Source organism: Chanodichthys erythropterus, chromosome 8 (genome assembly GCF_024489055.1).
Source record: "Chanodichthys erythropterus isolate Z2021 chromosome 8, ASM2448905v1, whole genome shotgun sequence".
Taxonomy (NCBI): domain Eukaryota; kingdom Metazoa; phylum Chordata; class Actinopteri; order Cypriniformes; family Xenocyprididae; genus Chanodichthys; species Chanodichthys erythropterus.
In genome coordinates this window covers 25,380,268-25,403,865 of record NC_090228.1, presented here as the reverse complement: position 1 = coordinate 25,403,865, position 23,598 = coordinate 25,380,268, and the positions used below count along the sequence as shown (strand labels likewise).

Genomic DNA, 23,598 nt, shown 5'->3' with positions numbered 1-23,598 from the left:
GTTACTTTAACACTATATAGAGAGGAACCATATGTACTCTGAGCTGAGTTGATTTAACTCTGGGGATTTTGCTCTGTATATACAGTTTCATAATTATTGTGAATAATGCATGTTGTATAATTAATTCTAAAGTTAAGATCATGGTAACCGACTAGTTTACTATAGGTGTTACCAATTTTTTATCAAATACCTTACAAAAAAGCTTACAATGACCTCAGTCATTACTAGAGAGCTGTTTTTCACTTTAGAATACTGATCCAAATAATTAATAATTCCTTCTGAAGGATTTGGTAATACTTGGGTCATTAGTGGGTTATCATGATCTTCACTTTAGAATTAATTATACATTATGCATTATTCACAATAATTATGAATCTGTATATAGTAGTTCTTAGTAGTCCTCTGGGAGGTATGAACAAATAGTAGTTATTGATTAGCTAACAGTGAACTACCACATTCGACTAAGTGTTATTACTAATTCATTCATTTGAGTTTCTTTTTAGCTAATAGTAGTTACCAGAATGTTATTAGTGCATTACTCATTTGTTCATGTGTAGTTATTCATTAATGACGAAACAGTATTCTAAAGTGTTACCGAAATCAGTTAAACAGGCCTACCTCAAAATCTTTTATTTTTTTCTTACAATGATCGCAGCAGAGAGAGAATGATCTTTTTTAGAGATAGTATTAGAGAGTCACTCTGGCTTATTTGTGACTGTATCACAGTTGTTTCTGGTGTCCTCTACCCTGGGGTCTCTTATCATATAGATCATTACAGTAATGATAAAATGAATGTGTTAGTAAGTAAATGTTTGTATCACAGCTCAATATCAGGTCTAGTCACTGGGCGGCAGCCAACATGAGAACCAGCATGTTTAAAACACATGAATAAAGCTGTTTTGCGCATTTTATATTGATATATTATATCTCTTTATGCCAAATATGAAATGAGGGACCAAACATAATATTGATTTATAATTCACAAATTAATTGCTCAAATTTGGTCAAATTGATTCACAAAGGGGAAGAACTTTTAGTAAAATTAATTGTTGGTAATGCTGCCATCATTTGACACAATTTATGTAATTAATAACTGCTGTATTGTAAAAATGTATATAAAATGTATTGTACAACAAACAAACTCATTAAAATAAACCGTCCACAAAAATTAATCCATTCCATTACTGCTCTGTCTGTCCTATTTTTATCCAACAGTAATGTCCAATTTAGATGCAGAGAACAGATGATACATGTTAATTAAAACTAGCTTGCAAATTAAATGAAAGAGTGAAAATAATGGCAGTGTAAAGAAATCATTATGAAGCATCCTGAAGCTTCCACATGGAAAACCTCAAAGCATTACTAAAGCTTTCAGATGCAGAGAGACGAGCGAAATGATGTCCTGGATGCTGGACATTAATTTGACATGATGCAGACATTCATACTGTATGTATGTGAAGTCAGAATTTCAGGAGTTAAAATTGATGCAGTACATCTGTGTTTGTGAACAGATGTGAGTTGAATAATTATTCATTTAAATAGGGACATTATGTTTATATACATTTCGCCTAGGGAAATATAATGTCATACAATCAGTATCATCATCAGCATATACATGTCACATTGCAACTTTCCATATTTACCTAATACAATTTAACTTCATAGTCCTACACATCGCTATTATCAGAAAACAGGCATTTCAATCACTTAATTCTGTTGTGGGCATGATTTTTTTCACTATTATTCAGTGTCATATTTCTACTTGACTTCTAGCATTGAGATATTGTATAAAACCAGGATGGACAAAGCCAGAAAAACACACTGCCAACAGTAATAAGGGGAAATACAACATACTGATTGCTCGAGTTGTTTCCAGAAATAAGTCTTGTGATCTGCTTGACGTAACTCAACACAGCGAAGTAAACGCACAGTAAAACAGCCAATCAGGACAGTGAGGTAGATGCTTTCAGTGATGGGCGATTCTGAAACTATATCAATAATCATAAAAGAAATAAAGACACAAACCCTTAGCAACCTTTGTGCTTCAGTGTTTGTACTGGATAAAATGCTTGGAGGTGGAAAGGTGCCATAATCATGACAGAATTTCTACATGTCTACACATTTCCTTTTCACGTTTTAATTAAACCGAGTGAAAAAATAAAGAAAATTGAAAATGATTTAGCAAAATTTTAAAAAGCTAGAAAAATAACCTGTCACCAGTTTAACTGATTCCATTTTTATATAAAACCTATAATACTTTAAAAAAATAGATATTTAACAATGTTAACCTCAACAGTCAAGTAATTTGTTGTCATTTATAGTTGTTCCCACTGACTACTGAGTTTGTTGACCAAAAAAAAAAATAATAATAATAATAAAAAAATAAAAATATAAATTAACAAAGTAATCAAGATTTATTCCATGCCCAACTTTCTATGCATGCCATAAAATGTTTTGGTATAGCACATGATCTGCAATGTTTAAACATGACATACTGCTGGTCTGAAGACATATATGTATACATGTTCACGTGTACACACTCACACACACCTGTCCCAGTAGCATGTTGTTGTTTCGGGGGCAAATAAACATCAGGAAGCATCTCACAAATCGTTTGTGCATGTAATCTGTGATTTCAAGTAAATTGTTTCTACCTCAATGCGCTTCAAAGTATCTTCTTTATCTTCAACACGATATCAAGTTTTCCATGTTTCCTCATTGTTAATTTCCACATTACACAACATGATTCCTTTCGAGGCATTGTACATAATTCCTTAGATAGGAACAAATGAATGCTGTTTAAATGCAAACATGTGAAGTTTGTTTTGTCCCATATAGTGCTGCTCTGGTGAAGGTTCATATTGTCTTTGATGATATTGTGCTGCTTATATGTGCAGATCTGTAGGATGGAAAGTCCATATTCATGACTGTACCTGTAAATCAAAAGAGAACAGAACTCTTATCCATAATACAGTATTTTGACAGAACCACATTTATTTTACATTTACTAAAGAAATCCATTATTTCATTGTCTTTATGAAAGTTGTTTATGACAGTACTATTCTTACATTTAAAATATTTAAAAAGATGTTACTTTATTTTAGCATGACTTGAACATCAAGAAGCCAGGACCGGAACTATTAATTTTAAAATACATAATGTAAACAGTCTTTATAGAAATTGTTCTTGCACCAAATTGTAGAGGAAATGAAAACAGTTAATGGTTTTCCAAAGGGGAATTCACAGAGTGTAAAAAATACAAGTTAACACTTTATTAATTTATTAATTTCAATGGTCGAAATAAAAATGAAACTCATCAATCCTACATTAAATCTAGTTTTATATTATTTTATCTTTTTTTTGGATTCACATGAAATAATTGAAAAAAAGAAGTTGGGAAGCAGTAACACCACAGACAGTAATGTCATGACAGTAACATTACACTCAGCAATGGCAGCACTGACAATAAAAACCACCGACAGTAACGACACCAATAGTAACACCAGAAGAGTAATAACACCTACAGTAAAACCTTAAATATCAACATTACTACTGACTGCAATACCCTCAAGAGTATCACCACCATTAACAGAAAAATCACTGTCACTAACAGCATCGACAGTAGCCACTGACAGTAACACCATTGACATTAAAATCACTGATATTAACACCATCAACAGTAAAACCACTGACAGTAACACTACTTACAGTACTTACAGTAACACTATTGAGAGTAAAACTACTGACAATAAAATCACTTACAGTAACACCACAGACAGTACCACCCCATTGACAGTAACATAATCGAGAGTAAAAACCACTGGCAGTAACACTATCGACAGTAACACCATTGACAGTAAAACCAATGACAGTAACACCAGTAAAAACCACTGACAGTAGGGGTGTCGCAATATACCGGTATTGAGGATAATCATGATATTCAAAGCATGAAATATCGCTATCGTGTTAATTTAGGGTGTGTCGATATACCAGTATTGACGATAACCACAATATTTAAAATGAATAGGACGCTTATGATATCATGACATGTAAATACTCCAGCGCCAGTACCTGGTTGAGCTCTGAGGTGGAAGAATAACGCTGACACCTCTCAAACAAGAAGAAGACGCCCAGTGCGTGCAGCTATTCTGAGCAGGAGAGTGAGAGGCTCTGTCCACACCCGAAAAAAGTAAATAAGCTCAACAGTATGGGAGTTTTTCGGCTCCTTAGACAGCTCAATCCGCAGGATTTGCCTAGCTACAGGGTGGCAACACCATCAAACTTTTTACCCACCCACATCCGTGTCCATCATCCTGCAGATTACGCCATTTTACAGAGAGTAAGTTGCGATTATTTTACTAGTCATGGAATGGGAAATCTTATATTAACCTGTTAACAGCAATTTTCTGTGTTCATATATTTAAATAAAGGGTGATTCCTTTACAGTTTTTTACAGACGCTAGGACACATTTCTCAATACTTAGGTCACTTTTGCAAAACTCTTCACACAGTGAGCACAACAGAAGTCTATGTGGGCTAAACTGAGGATCAATTATCATTGCTTTGACACAAAATGCATTCAATGACTACATCTCTCAAATTTCATGAATTCTTTTCTCACTCAGACACAACAACTGCCAAAACTCTTTGTACATACAGGCCAATTTGCACATGCTTACATACTGTTTTCAAAACTGTTAAACTTATGTTCAAAACAATAACATAATACAAAACTCAATAAGACAGCAATTTGCTATATTCCTACAGTAATATTTTAATAAAATATATTTTAAATCTTAAAATTAAAATGCTATAAAATCAATTGAATTGTATCTGTATCAGTGGATGGTGTGTATACAAATTCTTGTATTTTGGAATTACTCAGTGCAAAAAAATAAAAATAAATAAACGACATAAAATATTGACGAATTCTGCATCATGTCTGATTCATTCCAGTAACATATATTGCAGTGAATTATAAACAGAGATGTGTCCTTGTTTTACACAAGAAAACATTGTATAATGCTACATGTTGTTAGTGTTTTTTAGGTCATTGTTTTGTGGGTGACAAAGTGTGTTTATCGGCTGTCAACCTTTGCTAGTGTTCTGAAAGAATAAGTTGATTTGAGACCTGAATGAAGTGTTTTGGTAGTTGTAGTGTATTTTGAATGTGAAATGAACTGCTTTGCCAAGATGAAAGTTGGTTATGAGAACTGTGTGAAGAGTTTTGCAAAAGTGACCTAAGTATTGAGAAATGTGTCCTAGCGTCTGTAAAAAACTGTAATAAGCCTACCGCGTTTTCTTTACTCGTCTTATTCAGCATAATGTAGCTATGCATGCAGTTATATGCCCTCAAAATTCAAGATAAATGGGCATTATTTTGCATTTTTTTTTTTATAGGATTCTATAAATATCGCAATATATCGATATCATGATATTTTTTGGCCACAATAACCGTGGTGTGAAAAATCTAATATCGTGACAGCCCTAACTGACAGTAACACCATCGACGATAAAACCACTGACAGTTACACCATCGATGATAAAACCACTGACAGTTACACCATTGACAATAAAACCACTGACAGTAACACCATCGATGATAAAACGTCTTGGGTTACGAGTGTAACCCTTGTTCCCTGAGTAAGGGAACGAGACGCTACGTCAGTGACGTGATGGGAATCCTCTGCATTTTTGTGTTCGTGAAGCACTATTGTATCTAACCAATGAGAGAACGCGACGTCAGAGGCGGGTGACGTCACGGACCGGAACCTATAAAGCATGCCCGGAAACAAAGAACGCTAGCTTCTGTGATATGTCTGAAGTAAGCGCTCCAGGCATGCTGGAGGTACGGCAACGTGACGTAGCGTCTCGTTCCCTTACTCAGGGAACAAGGGTTACACTCGTAACCCAAGACGTTCCCTTTCGTGGGAACTATCGACGCTACGTCAGTGACGTGATGGGAACGCTGTCCCAACTACGCCGAGCCTCCAGGTGCCTGGCTACTATCTTGTAAAACCAAAGCACCCGGAGTTCTATTCACATTAAGATTATAAAATCTGATGAAGGTGTGCTGGGATGACCATCCAGCAGCACCACAAATGTCAGCCAAGGGAACCCCTGACATATGAGCTCTTGAAGCAGCCATACCTCTTGTTGAGTGTGCCCTAACATCCAAGGGGCACGGACGCCCCAGGGCTTTATAAGACAAAGTGATGGCCTCAACCACCCACTTACTCATCCTTTGCTTGGACGCTGGGCCCCCTCGACTCGGGGACCCATAACATACGAACAGCTGATCTGATTTCCTCCACAGGGCAGCTCTGTGGACATATGCATCCAGCGCCCTCACAGGGCACAGCAAATTAAGTTCTTCCTGATCCGGATTAGTGAACGGAGGGGGATAAAAAGCCTCCAGAACAATAGGACCTGGGAACCTAGTGGGGACCTTAGGTACGTACCCAGGCCTTGTATGTAAAAAGGCCTTAACCATGCCTGGTGCAAACTCTAAACATGATGGTAGAACCGAAAGAGCTTGAAGGTCACCTATCCTTTTCAAGGATGAGATGGCCAATAAAAACACAGTCTTCAATGTGAGCATTTTATCTGACACATCTTCCAAAGGCTCGAAGGGCGCCTTAGCCAGCCCTTGTAACACAATGGCTAAGTCCCAGGTCGGAGATTTTTGGCGTACTGAAGGCCTCAACCTCAGTGCACCACGAAGGAAGCGAACAACTAAGGGGTCTCGACCTACCGAGACACCACCCATAGGAATGTGATAAGCTGAAATAGCAGCCACATACACTTTTAGTGTGGAATGAGTTAGGCCTTCTGAAAGCTTTTCTTGAAGGAACCGAAGCACACAGCTGATAGAACAATGGACAGGGTCCACTTTAAGATGACTACACCATGTAGAGAACACCTTCCACTTATACATATAAAGCTTCCTCGTAGACGGAGCTCTGGACTGAAGGATGGTCTCCACAACCTCGGTTGGGAGACCAGATTCTATGAGCCTTGCCCCCTCAGGGGCCAGGCCCACAGTTTCCACATTTCTGGACGGGGATGTAAAATCATGCCGCCCGCTTGGGACAGGAGATCCTGTCTGACTGGAAGCTCCAGAGGAGAGCCGTGAAGAAGCGATACTAGGTCCGCAAACCATATTCTCGTTGGCCAGAAAGGAGCCACCAATATCAGGTCTACCCCTTCCTGACGGACTTTGTCCAGAACCCCCGGGAGCAGAGAGACTGGGGGAAAAGCATACAGGCGTCGCCTCGGCCACGTCTGTAACATGGCATCCAACCCCAGAGGAGCTGGATGCCTCAGAGAGTACCACAGAGGGCATTGAGTTGACTCCTCTGAGGCAAAAAGATCGACTTCCGCTCGACCGAATGTTCTCCATATGAGCTCCACTACCTCTGAGTGAAGCTTCCATTCCCCCGGACTCGCGCTCTGCCTCGACAGAGCGTCCGCCCCCATATTCAAATACCCCGGAATATACGCCGCCCTTAGCGAGAGTAATTCCCCTTGGGTCCACAGGAGGATGTGACTGACCAGTTTGCATAGTGGACGAGACCGCAATCCCCCTTGGTGATTTATGTAGGAGACCACCGTAGTGTTGTCTGTCTGAACCAACACATGGTGGCCCCTCAGGTCGGGGAGGAAGTGCTTCAGAGCCTGAAACACTGCCAGCATCTCCAGCCGATTTATGTGCCAGGAGAGCTGGTGTACCTCCCAGTGACCTTGAGCTGAGCGACCACTCATGATCGCTCCCCAGCCCGTGAGGGACGCATCTGTCGTAAGCATTACGCGACGACATGAAGTTCCCAACACGGGTCCTTGGGACAGGAACCAAGGCTTTTTCCACATGACCAGAGCACGAAGGCACCGCCGCGTGACTTTGATCATGCGAAAAGGATTTCCCCTCGGAGAAAACCCCTTGGTCCTGAGCCACCACTGTAAGGGTCTCATGTGCAGAAGGCCAAAAGTAACAACGTTGGACGCAGCTGCCATCAGACCCAACAGTCTCTGAAACTGTTTTACAGTGAGTGACCGGCCTAACTTCACCCCATTCACGGCCCCGAGAATGGAAGTCACACGAGCGGGAGTCAATTGCGCCCGCATCGTGATCAAATCCCAGATTACCCCAAGATAGTTGGCAACCTGACTCGGAACCAGCACACTTTTCTTGGCGTTGAGCCTCAGCCCAAGCTTCTTCATGTGCGACAACACAACATCTCGATGTTGAGCTGCCAGACGTTCTGTTTGAGCTAAAATCAACCAATCGTCGATATAGTTCAGCACGCGGATGCCCTGGAGTCTCAGAGGAGCCAAGGCTGCATCCACGCACTTCGTGAACGTGCGGGGTGATAGTGATAGGCCGAAGGGAAGAACCTTGTATTGGTATGCTTCGCCCCCGAAAGCAAACCTGAGGAACTTCCTGTGAGAAGGATGGATGGAAATGTGAAAATATGCGTCCTTCAGATCTATCGCCACAAACCAGTCCTCGGATCTGATCTGTGGAATAATCTGTTTGAGTGTAAGCATCTTGAACTTCAACTTTTTCACAGATCGATTTAGTATACGAAGATCTAAGATCGGACGCAACCCCCCATCCTTCTTTGGAACAATGAAGTAGCGGCTGTAAAAGCCCGACATTTTGCTGGGAGAGGGAACCCGTTCTATAGCCCCTTTTTGCAAAAGCGTCGTAACCTCTTGTTCCATTACCAGAGACTGCTCTGGAGCTACCACCGTGTGAATCACTCCACTGAACCTGGGCGGACGAGAACCGAACTGAATTCTGTAGCCCTGTTCTACCATGAGCAGCACCCATTTCGAAATATTCGGAAGACATTTCCATTCCTCCAAAAATTCTACTAAGGGAACCAGCCTCTCGAGACTGGTCTCTGGTGTTTTTTGAGCACTTGGCTCGTTTATCTGACGCGGCGCACCGGCAGATAAGCGAATCACGTGCTGGCCGAACCTCCTCGGAGGATCGACAGAGACTGCTGCGCCCTGTCGCACACTGGGTGGCAGGGTTGGCAGAACAGTCCCTTGAGGGCGCCGATGGGGAACGATAGAAATTAATCGTCGAACCCCTTCGGAGGGGGCTGCCCTCAGAAACCCTGGCCCATGAGCGTCAGGATTTCTTTTGGGAAGCCCTACCCCCGGAAGGCTTCGGCTGTGCAGCACGCTCCGGTCCCCAAGCTTTCCGCGGGGGAGCACGGGCGGCCACACTAGCCTTTTGCTGGGACCTGTGTCCCGAGGAGCCGGCTATCGGCTGAGGCTGCCCCCGCCCAGCAGCCTCAGGGGGATGAGATTTTCGGGGGAGGAACCTATGGAACGCCGCTTTCTGCTTTTTCGCCTCCTCGAACCTGTCGACGACAGTATTAACTGCGTCGCCGAACAGGCCCTCGGAGGAAAGCGGCGCATCCATAAGGATGTGTTTATCCTTCTCCTTAATATCAGCTAGGTTGAGCCACAGATGTCTCTCCGTGGCCACCAGGGCTGCCATAGAGCGGCCTACTGACTTGGCCGTCTCCTTGGTGGCACGGAGAGCTAAATTTGTGGCCTTCCTCAACTCCTGAATGGTTTCGAAGGTTACCTCCCCACTTTCGTCAATCTCCCCCAGCAGGTCAGCTTGGTATGCCTGCAGTATTGACATAGTGTGCAGACATGCCGCAGCCTGACCCGCTGCCGAATAAGCCTTGCCCACCAGATTCGATGTTTGCTTTAAAGGTCTGGTGGGCAACGTCGGGGATTTCAGGGACGATGCAGACTCGGGCGAGAGATAGCTCGCAAGCGTCTCTTCAACCCGAGGCATCGCCCCATAACCGTGTTGCTTCAGCCCAGTAATATTGCTGTACATTGATGTCTGAGGGCTGAAGACACGGTACTGCACAGGTCTATTCCACGACCTCGACACCTCGGTGTGGAGGTCGGGAAAGAACGGCAGTCCCCGACGCTGGGGTAGTGACCTAGCTGGGAGGAAGCGTTCATCCAACTTGCTTTTAACTTTAGGAACGCTTTCCTCCGCGGGCCAGCTTATATTTAGTTTCTCTACTGCCCGGGTCACTACCTCCATAAGCTCCTCATGGGCTGGAGATGAGGATGACGGTCCCTCATCACCACCCTCGACACCTTCAACATCGACCTCCTCGGAGGAAGATATATTCAGTGCCGGTGCCTCCCTTTGAGGGGAAGAAACCGCAGCGCGTGCTTCCACCACCAAAGGAGAGACACTAGATCTAGCAGGTAAGGGGAGCGATAAGGCAAAGCCCGTCTCTCCCCCCTCTGCTAGATCCATTTGTGAACCCCACGAGTGCAGCCTTCGCCGTGCCTCGGCAGCAGCGGGACCAGACCCGCGGGGAACACTCGCCGCGGCGCCCTCCTCAAAGAGCGCCCGGCGTGAGCGCAGCGCCCTGAGAGTGAGCCGCTCGCAGTGCACACAGACAGCCCCCTCGAGAGCTGCCTGTGCGTGCTCAACTCCCAGGCACTTCACACACATGTCGTGTGTGTCCCCCGCCACGATGAATCGCGGACAGGGAGGCGCACACTTAGTGAAACGCTGGCTTTCCGTCATTATATATATATTGTGTATGTGTCTTATTCACTTTCTGGAAACTCTTGTCCTCAGACGAAGAGATCACTTTTTGGCGAGATGGTAGACAAACAACAGTAAATAAGACAGACAAGATACAAATAGCGCTTACTGAAGACAACAGAAGCTAGCGTTCTTTGTTTCCGGGCATGCTTTATAGGTTCCGGTCCGTGACGTCACCCGCCTCTGACGTCGCGTTCTCTCATTGGTTAGATACAATAGTGCTTCACGAACACAAAAATGCAGAGGATTCCCATCACGTCACTGACGTAGCGTCGATAGTTCCCACGAAAGGGAACCACTGACAGTTACACCATCGATGATAAAACCACTGACAGTTACACCATCGACGATAAAACCACTGACAGTAACACCATTGATGGTAAAAACCACTGACAGTAACACCATCGACGATAAAACCACTGACAGTAACACCATTGACAATAAAACCACTGACAGTAACACCATCGACGATAAAACCACTGACAGTAACACCATCGACGATAAAACCACTGACAGTAACACCATTGACAATAAAACCACTGACAGTAACACCATTGATGGTAGAAACTACTGACAGTAACACCATTGATGGTAAAAACCACTGACAGTAACACCATCGACGATAAAACCACTGACAGTAACACCATCGATGATAAAACCACTGACAGTTACACCATTGACAATAAAACCACTGACAGTAACACCATCGATGATAAAACCACTGACAGTAACACCATTGATGGTAAAAACCACTGACAGTAACACCATCGACGATAAAACCACTGACAGTAACACCATTGACAATAAAACCACTGACAGTAACACCATCGACGATAAAACCACTGACAGTAACACCATTGATGGTAAAAACCACTGACAGTAACACCATTGACAATAAAACCACTGACAGTAACACCATTGATGGTAAAAACCACTGACAGTAACACCATTGACAATAAAACCACTGACAGTAACACCATTGATGGTAGAAACTACTGACAGTAACACCATTGACAATAAAACCACTGACAGTAACACCATCGACGATAAAACCACTGACAGTAACACCATCGACGATAAAACCACTGACAGTAACACCATTGACAATAAAACCACTGACAGTAACACCATCGATGATAAAACCACTGACAGTTACACCATTGACAATAAAACCACTGACAGTAACACCATTGATGGTAAAAACCACTGACAGTAACACCATTGACAATAAAACCACTGACAGTTACACCATTGACAATAAAACCACTGACAGTAACACCATCGACGATAAAACCACTGACAGTAACACCATTGATGGTAAAAACCACTGACAGTAACACCATTGACAATAAAACCACTGACAGTAACACCATTGATGGTAGAAACTACTGACAGTAACACCATTGACAATAAAACCACTGACAGTAACACCATCGACGATAAAACCACTGACAGTAACACCATTGATGGTAAAAACCACTGACAGTAACACCATTGACAATAAAACCACTGACAGTAACACCATTGATGGTAGAAACTACTGACAGTAACACCATTGACAATAAAACCACTGACAGTAACACCATTGACAATAAAACCACTGACAGTAACACCATTGACAATAAAACCACTGACAGTAACACCATTGACAATAAAACCACTGACAGTTACACCATCGACGATAAAACCACTGACAGTAACACCATTGACAATAAAACCACTGACAGTAACACCATCGATGATAAAACCACTGACAGTTACACCATCGACGATAAAACCACTGACAGTAACACCATTGATGGTAAAAACCACTGACAGTAACACCATTGATGGTAAAAACCACTGACAGTAACACCATCGACGATAAAACCACTGACAGTAACACCATTGATGGTAAAAACCACTGACAGTAACACCATCGACAATAAAACCACTGACAGTAACACCATTGATGGTAAAAACCACTGACAGTAACACCATCGACAATAAAACCACTGACAGTAACACCATCGATGATAAAACCACTGACAGTTACACCATCGACGATAAAACCACTGACAGTAACACCATCGACAATAAAACCACTGACAGTTACACCATCGACGATAAAACCACTGACAGTAACACCATTGACAATAAAACCACTGACAGTAACACCATCGACAATAAAACCACTGACAGTAACACCATTGACAGTAAAAACCACTGACAGTAACACCACAGATAGTACCAGCACTTGCAGTAACAACATCGACAGTTAAAAACACTTGCAGTAACACCATTGACATTAAAACCAATGACAGTAACACCACTGACAGTAACACCAATAACAGTAATGGCACTGACAGTAACACTACTACTGCACACTTAATAACACCATTCAAATTGGCCATTTAAAAAAATCTATTATTTAAGACCAAAATGTAACATGTAGATGTTACTCAGTGATGGGTCAGTATCTACCAATCAGGTCTATAATACCCACTAGCATGCATTCATCTTAACGGCACGTCTTTTGTGTCTAATTGTGACTTGTGGGCGCTAAGTTATGGCTTTTTTAAGCAAATTACCTGAGCCATTAATGCTATGTGGATAATGGCTCTGAGCCACAGAAATGTCATGACACTGATTGGCTGATGGCATCAAAAGAACATGCAGTATATTGCAGTAACATCATTGAATTAATTTCTGGCAAAGATACTACATTATACAACAGATCTTTTGGCTATATTTATTGCTTTATTAACTGTGAAAATGTCTGATTATATAGCACTGACATATTTCCATTCTCCTAGAAAATTAAATATTTGCAAGATTATTAATATTATTAAATAATAATATTTAATATACTGAAATTATTAAATATTAGCATTATTAAGTAATCATTATAAGATCATACATATTATAGTCATAATTATTTGTCATAATTAAAAAATGTCTAGCAATTGTAGAATGATCCAGCTATATTAGCCTTTCTTCCATGTTCTGTATAAAATCACATGTATCACAAATCTTTCTTAAAGTATCTAGATGGGAAACTCTCAAATACTAGAGTATAGCAGAGTGTTGAGTTTGATAGTGTGTCATTTCTCATGCCCTTGAGAGTGCAAATCTGAACCCATATGTTCTCTCATCATTTTATTCTCAACTCCTGTATCACAAAATTTCTCTCTTATTTTCTAATTTGATTTCATCAACATATCCATGAGAAATGTACATCTTCTGGAATTATTTTTTTTATAATGTCCACAATAATGGTTCTCAGGAACATCTAATTGTACATCTCCAAAATTTGACAATTTGAAATGTATGATGAATACACAAAAAAATTAAAAATAAAATTAATAAAAGATTTCTTTCATATTATTATAGACATTGTTTTCATATAATTTTAGATCTTTTTATTTCACCGCGTGTATTTATGAAAATGAGTAGCCTTTGTGTTACATGCATTGTCAATGTTAAGATTCGTTTCCAATAAAAATACTGCAGGCTTTCTTCAGATTATCTTTCACGAGCCGTCACGTATATGCGAGCTTGTAGCAGGAATCTCATCAGAACGAGAACTTTAAAGCTTGCAGGCTTCCGTATGCCCACTGCCCGCAGAGTCTTATGGGTTTTTTAATGGTTCGATTTTTTCAAGTCTGCATTCAATGCATCCTCGATATCAAGAATACATCCGGGTACTTTCATGCGTCCTCTGTTCTTGCGTTCTTGAGTAGTGGAACTGAACTTCGACGGTTGATGATGACGTAGAGCGAGAACACAAGTACGCAAGATCGCTTAAGAACGCATATTGAGAAACAGCCAGGCTATGTCCAAAATTACCCCTATATCCGTTAAATAGGGCACTATTTGAGGGGACAGCCATTTGAGTGGTGTCTGAAATCATAGTGAACGTTATCGAATGCACTTATTCAATCCCACAATGCATCACAATAACAAGTGTGTCAGCTGAATACCCATAATGCACTGTGAGAGTCAGGCGCCAAATTAATTCCTGTGACTGATCAGAAGATGGCGCCCGCAAGTTGAATCATCCATCCATCCATTTTCCAAACCACTGGTTCAATATAGGTATAGTGTAATATCATGAACATACATTCCTTTTTAATTGATTATTAAATCATTTAATTACGGTTTATACATGCTAGTTTCCATGACAGAGTTCAAGATAAATCTTTTCACCTTACTAGTGGTTAAGTAGCTTTTATAAATGTGCCTTAGAAAAAAACATTACCGACTGTGACTACAGTGGTTCTACCTTAATATTATAAGGCGACAAGAATAATTTGGTGTGCCAAAAAACAAAATAGCGACTTTTCAACAATATCTAGTGATGGCCGATTTCAAAACAATGCTTCAGAGCTTACAAATTGAATCAGTGGTTCAGAGCGCCAAAGTCATGTGATTTCAGCAGTTTGATATGCAATCCGAATCACTTATTCAAAACAAAAGATTCAAAAAGCTCTGAAGCATTGTTTTGAAATCGACCATCACTAGATATTGTTGAAAAGTCGTTATTTTGTTATTTTGGGGCACAAAAGTATTCTCAACACTTTAAAATATTAAGGTAGAGCCACTGTGGTCACTTGAACTGATTTAAATACGTTTTGGGTACCTTTTTGGATCTTGAGAAGTTCGGTGACATTGCTGGCCTCACTGAGCCATCAGATTTCATCAAAAAATATCTTAATTCGTGCTCCGAAGATGAACGAAGGTCTTAGGGACTTAGGGAAGGTCTTAGAACGACATGAGGGTGAGTAATAAATGACATTATTTTCATTTTTAGGTGAAATAAACCTTTAACTACAACTTTTCCCTCAATAAACTCCTAATTTACTGCTAATTAGTTATTAAGAGCGTTAAGTTTAGGTATTGGGTACGGTTAAGAATGTAGATTAAGGTCATGCAGAATAAGGCATTAATATGTGCTTAATAAGTACTAATAAATAGCCAATATTCGAGTTAATAAGCAACTAGTTAAAAGACCCTAAAATAAAGAGTTACCAACTTCTGGCAGACTGCCAGAAAAAAAAAAAAAAAAAAACACAAAAAAAAGGAACTTTTCCGTAAGTTCAATAGGGAAGGCGTAGGACATAGCATAAGCATTTTGAACTGCGAGAGGCACCGAGCTTTCTTCCTAAGTTGAGTACGGAAGGCAGTCTGGCAAAAGCTAGATATTTTACTTCATAACTTGTTAAATATGGATTTTTTTTACACAAATGCATCGCTTCATTAACCTTTATTAACCCCCCGAAGCCGTGTGAAGTATGTTTATGATAGATGGATGTGGATGGAGGCACTTTCTTCAGGTCATATTCGTTGGTATCGCTCACAGCCATTATAAAGCTCGGATGCATCAGGATATTTATAAATATATCTCAGATTGTGTTCTTCAGAAAGAAGAAAGTCATATACACCTAGGATGGCTTGAGGGAGAGTAAAGCTTGGGGTAATTTTCATTTTAAAGTGAACTACTTTTTTAAGCCTTGTCTGTGAAACTGGGCATAAAAGTTTGAGTTAGAGGTCCAGAGGAAACCCTGTCTTAGAAATATCAACACTGTGCTGCTGTGCAACCATGTAAATATCAGCCAGAGCTAAAGCCATGCTGTTTCATTTGCACTGCAACAACAACTGCAGTGAGCCACAAAGTCACGCTGACCTATTCAACACCTGTGAGCTGTAACACAAGCCAATAGCACGAGTGCCACACATGACAACAGCATTACACAGTCATTCTTATTGTGTCTTGCTCACCATATTTTCCAGCAGAAAAAAAAACCTGTTCCAGTCAGTGTGTATTCAGATCCTTAAAATATTAAGCAACTGAGTCTCGTCTGTAAGGGCAGGTAATAATCATCCAAAACAAAGACCTCTATATAAACTCAATTGATAATAAATTGTAAATGTGTTCAGTATTCTGCAACAAATACATATATTTATTTTCTATATTTATTTTAAGTCGTTGGCATATCTGTTCTTCATATGTGGAGTAACATATCAAATTAATGAAAGTATCTAAATCCTTTAATTGAATTTAATTGATGTTTGTTTGTTTTTTTCCTTAATGTAATTCCTTCACAAATTATAATACTGTAAAACAACATTCAGTGGCAAGAAATACTACATTAAGGTGTGTGTGTGTCATGTGTACATTAGAGCGCCACCCTCAGGCTGAATAAAGCAACCGCTGCCAAAAGTGTTTCTGCATGTTCAGCGATTAGAATATTACAGAAAGTTAATCATAAACTACCACTCAGAACCAGAATCTACCTTACCTAAATTTACAGTCAGGAGCTACTACTGGTATTAAGGTCTAACATTTCTGGGCCAAGAGGACGTATATGAGAGTCACATGATGGCCACTGATCAACTGTAAGTGCCAAAGGTTCCTGGATTATGAAAGTATCCACAGCTTGAAATAACATGACCTTTGCTGAAGTTAATGTGACAGTCAAGAGAGTCTGTGTGTGTAAAATCTATAAGCAGAACACACAATACAAGAGGGCATTGTGGGTTTCTCTACGTCACTCTTATTTCTGTTTTATTTCCATGCGAGCAGACCAGCATTCTGTCATAAAACATTAAACACATATGAACAATGCAACACAGCAATGTTAAAGTGGGTCAGGAAATACCTCCACTCTCCTCATGTAACCTGACACAGCCGGTTCAACAGCTGCGGTGGAATGACATTACGTTCTTAAAAATACATATTTTAAAAAGATCTATTTAGGAATTCAAGCACACTTAATATGTAGTAATCAACATTATTTATGCATTGCACTTCTCTCAGTAATTAAATAATATCTCCATTTAGTTTAAAAATGAATTTGCATATTTAGGAGAAAGTCTCTTTCACAATATCTATCCATGAAACTAGTTTGTGAGGGAGTTGGATTGATGATACATGAGAACACATTTGTTTTTCCCCAATGAATCTTATCTATGATAACTAGATGCCATATTATGCTTACGTATCAGATAGATTACAGACGTTTACGCAATATTAGACACAATATTATATTATAGTAGTTAGAATTTATAGATAATGTGGAAAAAATAACTAAAATCCTGCCTGAAATCATTAGTCTTTATTGTACACTGACTGTATTGTTTATGTATTGACTTTATTTTTTATATGAGATTATATTCACCAGCAAACACTGAATCCGAATCGTTCCTTCAACTGTATGCTTTAGTTTAAGGTCAATTATTACACAAAGGATATTGACAAAAGATATAAAAACAAACACATACCGCCCCCTAGTGTGGACAAAGAACACATACAGAAAGTCTGCAGAATCATTTGTTTTGTAATTAAAGATCTAGAATGAAAAAGCTTTGTTATCTGCATAAGCCTTTTTTAACAGCTAGGCTATATTTATAGACCTGTGTCATATTGATGTGTAATTTGAGTCATGTGCTTCTTGCTTCCTACATGAAAACAGGAAATAATAGTTTAGGATGCAATATTATAGCGTATAATAGTACATAAAATAAAATAAAAAAGACGTCTTTCAGAACTACCCAGCAAACCATTATATGAAAAAGTTTTTTGGTAACACTTTACAATAAGGTTCATTAGTTAACATTAACTAATGATGAACTGCACTTCTACAGCATTTATTGTTAATCTTTGTTAATCTTAATTTCAACATTTACTAATACATTCTTAAAATCTTGATAACATTAGTTAATGCACTGTGAACTAACATGAACAATGAACAACTGTATTTTCATTAACGTTAAAGAATTAGTAAATGCAGTAACAAATGTATCGCTCATGGTTAGTTTGTGTTAGTTAATACTAATGAACCTTATTGTAAAGTGTTACCAGTTTTTATTTAAGTTGCTTTTTGCCAAATTCACATTTACACACTGCAAAAAAAAAAAAAAAAAAAATGCTTTTCTTACTCAGTTTTTGTCTTGTTTCTAGTCCAAAAATAAAAAATATTTTTTTTATATTTTTCATATAAGAAAAAATTCTTATATCATTAGCATTTCCAAGACAAGTAAAAATGATTGTCTTGTTTTCAGAAAAAAATAAGTGAGATTTTCCTTAAAACAAGCAAAATAATCAAAATAATTTTTCAAACAAATTTTGCTTGTTTTAAGGAAATACTCACTTAACTTTGACTTATTTTTCTGAAAACAAGACAATCATTTTTACTTGTCTAGAAAATGCTAATGATATAAGAATTTTTAGATATTGCAGATCCAAATATTCCAATTCTAGACCTCTCTTTATTATGAATGAAACTGAGCAATATCTGTATCAATTACATGTCTAAAAACAAATAATATCTGTTTTAAGTTCTTTTTTTGTTTTTAGTGACATGTAATTCTCAAAACCTATTAATATTTCCAGTTTATATCATTGCCCGTTGCAGGGTTGGCTAAATAATAACAAGCCTAAAAGTATTGCATTCATATTTATTACAAATATTATACACTATTATAAATATTTCTCAGAAATGGCTAATTCTAATATGGACAAAGTTATGTTTTGATGGATGTTTAGTGTTACATACCTCATCCTGTCTGAACTCTTCTTGTTAATGTGAAAATCCATTTAAAGGAGCAGAACTTCACGTGGTGTGAATCTTTCCATTTTCAGTTAGTCCATTATTGACGTTGCAAGAGTTGATAATCCAGCCAATAGGCGGGCGACTATTTCTTCCTCACAGTGACGTCATAATGAATCCTTTTTGTGCTGAATTCGTGATCCCCTCTTGATGCTGTTGCAGAGCAGAAATGTAGACGTTTCTCCATTTTGTGGGATGTGGGCTATCGTGTTTCACTGTATTCACATGACACATTGGATGAGCCTCTGTAGCCTCGTTTCGTTTAACTAGGCCTAATAAGAAGGTAAACTGCCTATCTGGGGGTTGATAATTGACTTAATTAATGATAGAATGTTCCTTTTTTATATATATAAAAAAAGCACCAGAAACCATCTTTCACGTGAGTAAATTAAGGAAACAATAATAGCACAACAATGTCTTCAGAACCGTCTGGAAAGTTGCTATGGAAACACATTTAGTCTCTTAAAGGCTGCAGTTACCACCTCTGCCCGCTAGATAACGCTATTGTATTGTAAAAAAAAAGAAAAGAAAAAAGACCTCGTGTCCAGAATTGAGCGCACATTGTTTGAAATCGAGCTTCTGCTCATTCATTCCACACGCATCTGTTGATAATATGAAGAAATAAAGAAGCTTACAACAAATGTTGCTAATCTATCCCTGCAGTGCTTCTACATAGTGCGAATAAAGTTATCAAGTAATTTTAAGATGCCATAACCTTTCAATGCTAACTGATATTATTATGACACCACCTGAAAAAATGCAGTATGCTCCTTATAATGCTTAATAATCTCAGATCTGGTTTCAATATAATCACGGAGATATGTATTGCTCAGATTTCAAAATTACGCATAGCCAGTAAAAAAATAAAATAAAAAAATAATAATAATAATAATAACAATGCCATTATTAAATAAGCTGGGGTAAGTCGTTTTCCAAATGACCTTGCAGTTCTGTCCTCGTTAGGAAAAAAACAACAACAACAAGATATATATTTTGGTCCTACTATTTCTCTCCAAATACGCAAACTGTAGCCTATATGTAAACTTCTTTACTGTCTGTCAGCGAATTTGTTTTTGGAAAAACTAACCGAAATTTTAGTATACTAATAAAGTGCTACACATTTAATTGGGCTTGCTTATATATAATAGCATACGTTATGTATTTTTTTATTTTATTTATTTTTTTTAATAATCTTGCGTCTAGCCTACGTCTCGCGCGCGCTTCGATGATCGACGATCACAACAATGGAAGACAGTTTAGAAAACATAGTAAAATCCACTGTCGTAGTTTCCAAATCAAGTGTTCCTCGCAGATTATTAGACATCTACTCAAGCCGGCGCGAGGGGGGTGAGGATGTACTCGTGCGCTTCTTTGGGTGAATAACTGCTGGCTTTCTACATTCATACATCAGTAAGCTTCCCTGCGTATGCTTTATGTGGGCTGCAGTTGGTGTACTTGACCGAACCTCCGTCTTCAGAATCCAAATAGTCTGATTTGGAAAGGGACGCTTTGCTTTCACTCCTTTTAAATTCACCAAACGAGGTTTGCTGCTGACCGCACGTTACGTGCGTGTACTGCATCTGCTCCTCGTGCTCGGTCTCCCTGTGGTAGAAGTAATTGAAATTGGACACGATGACGGGCACTGGAAGAGCAATGGTAAGCACACCAGCAATGGCACACAAAGAGCCCACTATTTTGCCACCAATTGTGACTGGGCACATGTCCCCGTAGCCTACAGTTGTCATGGAAACCACTGCCCACCAAAAGGCATCGGGGATGCTGCTGAACCCCGAGTCGGGGTCGTCCGTCTCGGCGAAATACACGGCGCTGGAGAACAATATAACTCCAATGAAAAGGAAGAATATGAGGAGACCCAGTTCCCGCATGCTCGCTTGAAGGGTCTTGCCTAGAATCTGAAGCCCCTTTGAGTGTCTGGAAAGCTTGAATATGCGGAACACCCGCACCAAGCGAATGACCCTCAGGACGGCCAGATACATCGCCTGCTGGCCGTTGCCCTGATGCTCGGCCAACTCCAGACCCAAGGTGATGAAGTAGGGAATAATAGCCACGATGTCGATTGTATTCATGATGTTCTTAAAGAAAGCGGGTTTGCTTGGGCACGCAAGAAACCTCACGAGCAGTTCAAAGGAGAACCATATTATACAAAGGGTCTCCACAATAAAAAACGGGTCTGTGAAGGGATTGGGCTTCTTTAAACTAGCAGTTCCATTGAAACCGAGGTGCTCCTCATACATTTTCCCCTCCTCCCTAAACTCAGGTAAAGTCTCCAAGCAGAATATGACAATGGATATCAAAATGACGAGCACTGAGACTATTGCGATGCCCCTTGCGGGTCCAGAGCTCTCGGGGTACTCGAACAGCAGCCAGACCTGCCTCTGGAACTCGTTTTCTGGCAAAGGTCGCTCTTCCTCCTTGATGAAGCCCTCGTCCTCTTTAAAATTCTCAATGACTTCTTCTCCCAACTCGTAGAATTTGATCTCCTCCATAAAGATGTCCACAGGAACATTGACGGGTCTCCTCAGCCTCCCTCCAGACTGATAGTAGTAGAGGATGGCATCAAAACTCGGTCGGTTCCTGTCAAAAAAGTACTCGTTCCTTAGAGGGTCGAAGAAGCGCATTCTTTTCCTGGGGTCACCGAGTAAGGTGGCAGGGAATTGCGCGAGGGTTTTCAATTGGGTTTCGAAGCGCAGTCCGGAGATGTTGATAACCACCCGCTCGCAGCACTCCTGGTCTGCCCGTTCAGGGTCGTAAACATCTTGGGACAGGGCTGCCAATGCCACAGTCTCTTCGAGGTTCTCCTCGGGCACCACAGTCATGTTTGTCCCCTCAAAAGGGCGAGTCGTTTTCGCGCCCCGGTCCTCGCGCTGTTTGTGGAAAACGGTCAGAGCACTTGTAGAGCGGCGCGTGTCGCGTCACTTCGCGCGCATTTTCCTCACAGAGGTTTTTCCTCATTCCCTCCCCAAGCGGAGACTGGCAGTCTGGACGATTGGCTGTCACATTCACAGCATTTTAAGCAGCAATGCCCTCCCTCACTGCCTCTCTCGCTCCGAGCTCTATGGCAAGCCGTAGTAACATTTATTCCTTTAAACAAATGAGTATAACATGTTACATGTGTTTGTTTTTCATTAAGGAGTCTAATAGATACAACGATAGGCTATGTCAATTTAACTAGATGGGTATTAATGAATATTTATTGCAATATTTCTACCTGAGCAGGCCTATTAAAGGGTTAGTTCACCCAAAAATGAAAATTCTGTCATTTATTACTCACCCTCATGCAGTTCCACACCCGTAAGACCTTTGTTCATCTTCGGAACACAAATTAAGATATTTTAGTTGAAATCCGATGGCTCAGTGAGGCCAACATAGCCAGCAATGACATTTCCTCTCTAAAGATCCATTAATGTACTAAAAACATATTTAAATCGGTTCATGTGAGCACAGTGGTTCAATATTAATATTATAAAGTGATGAGAATATTTTTGGTGCGCCAAAAAACCCAAAATAACGACTTATTTAGTGATGGCCGATTTCAAAACACTGCTTCATGAAGCATCGGAGCACAATGAATCAGACATAATATTCGACCACAGATGTGGCAATGGCAAGCCGTTAGTAGCATTTATTCCTTTAAACAAATTAGTATAAAATGTTACATGTGCTTGTTTTTCATTAGTCTAGTAAGGAGTCCAATAGAGACATCGATAGGCTATGTCAATTTAACTAGATGTGTATTAATGAATATTTTTTTGCATTATTTCTACCTGAGTAGGCCTATTAATGTTTGTTGACTTTTACTTCACTAAATCAATACTTTCAATTGATTTTACCAGTCTCCCAAACCTTACTTTTACAACTGCATATATAAGCTGTACATGGAGAAAAAAAAAAAAATAACCAATTAACATTTTACAAATATATGTAATTTACCTTACCATATATGGCAAAAAACTGTAAATAGTTTAACACGACATTATATCTTTATAGTTTTACTGCAAAATAATGTTACATTTATGGTTTTGCAAGTAAAAACTATGAATTACCATATAATTTATTTTTTAAAAATAAAAACACAGTATAAGGACATTCCCAGAAGTCGCTGCGTTACACATCACATATGATTACATTTTTCATAAATATTTTTGTGTCGTCTTATTTTTGTTATAAGTAATGTACACTAGTGTGTTTTGTGTTACATTTTCTGTTCTTTAGGTAATATTTATTGCTAGGGGTGTAATGGTACATGTATTCGTACCGAACCGTTTCGGTACAGGGCTTTCGGTTCGGTGCACATGTGTACCAAAGTGTTACAGTGCAATATTGTAGCCTAACCACCTGTAATCACAATAAGCGCTGCGTTTTGTTACTTCCAATAAGAAACAA

The 23,598-nt window shown here is 39.6% G+C and overlaps 1 protein-coding gene across 2 annotated transcripts; it reads right to left on the bottom strand.

The window, feature by feature from the left end:
- Positions 1-460: 460 nt before the first annotated feature.
- On the bottom strand, positions 461-22,175 carry LOC137024642 (shaker-related potassium channel tsha2). 2 transcript variants are annotated; one of them, XM_067392421.1, is made up of 3 exons: positions 19,141-22,175; positions 2,551-2,933; positions 461-1,988 (listed from the first exon to the last, which is right to left on the bottom strand). In XM_067392421.1, the coding sequence occupies exon 1, from the start codon at positions 22,029-22,031 to the stop codon at positions 20,595-20,597; it is 1,437 nt and encodes a 478-aa protein (XP_067248522.1). In that variant the 5' UTR covers positions 22,032-22,175; the 3' UTR covers positions 461-1,988; positions 2,551-2,933; positions 19,141-20,594. The 2 variants fall into 2 exon arrangements, with proteins under 2 accessions (XP_067248522.1, XP_067248521.1); XM_067392420.1 differs by having other exon boundaries at positions 461-2,933.
- Positions 22,176-23,598: the final 1,423 nt, after the last annotated feature.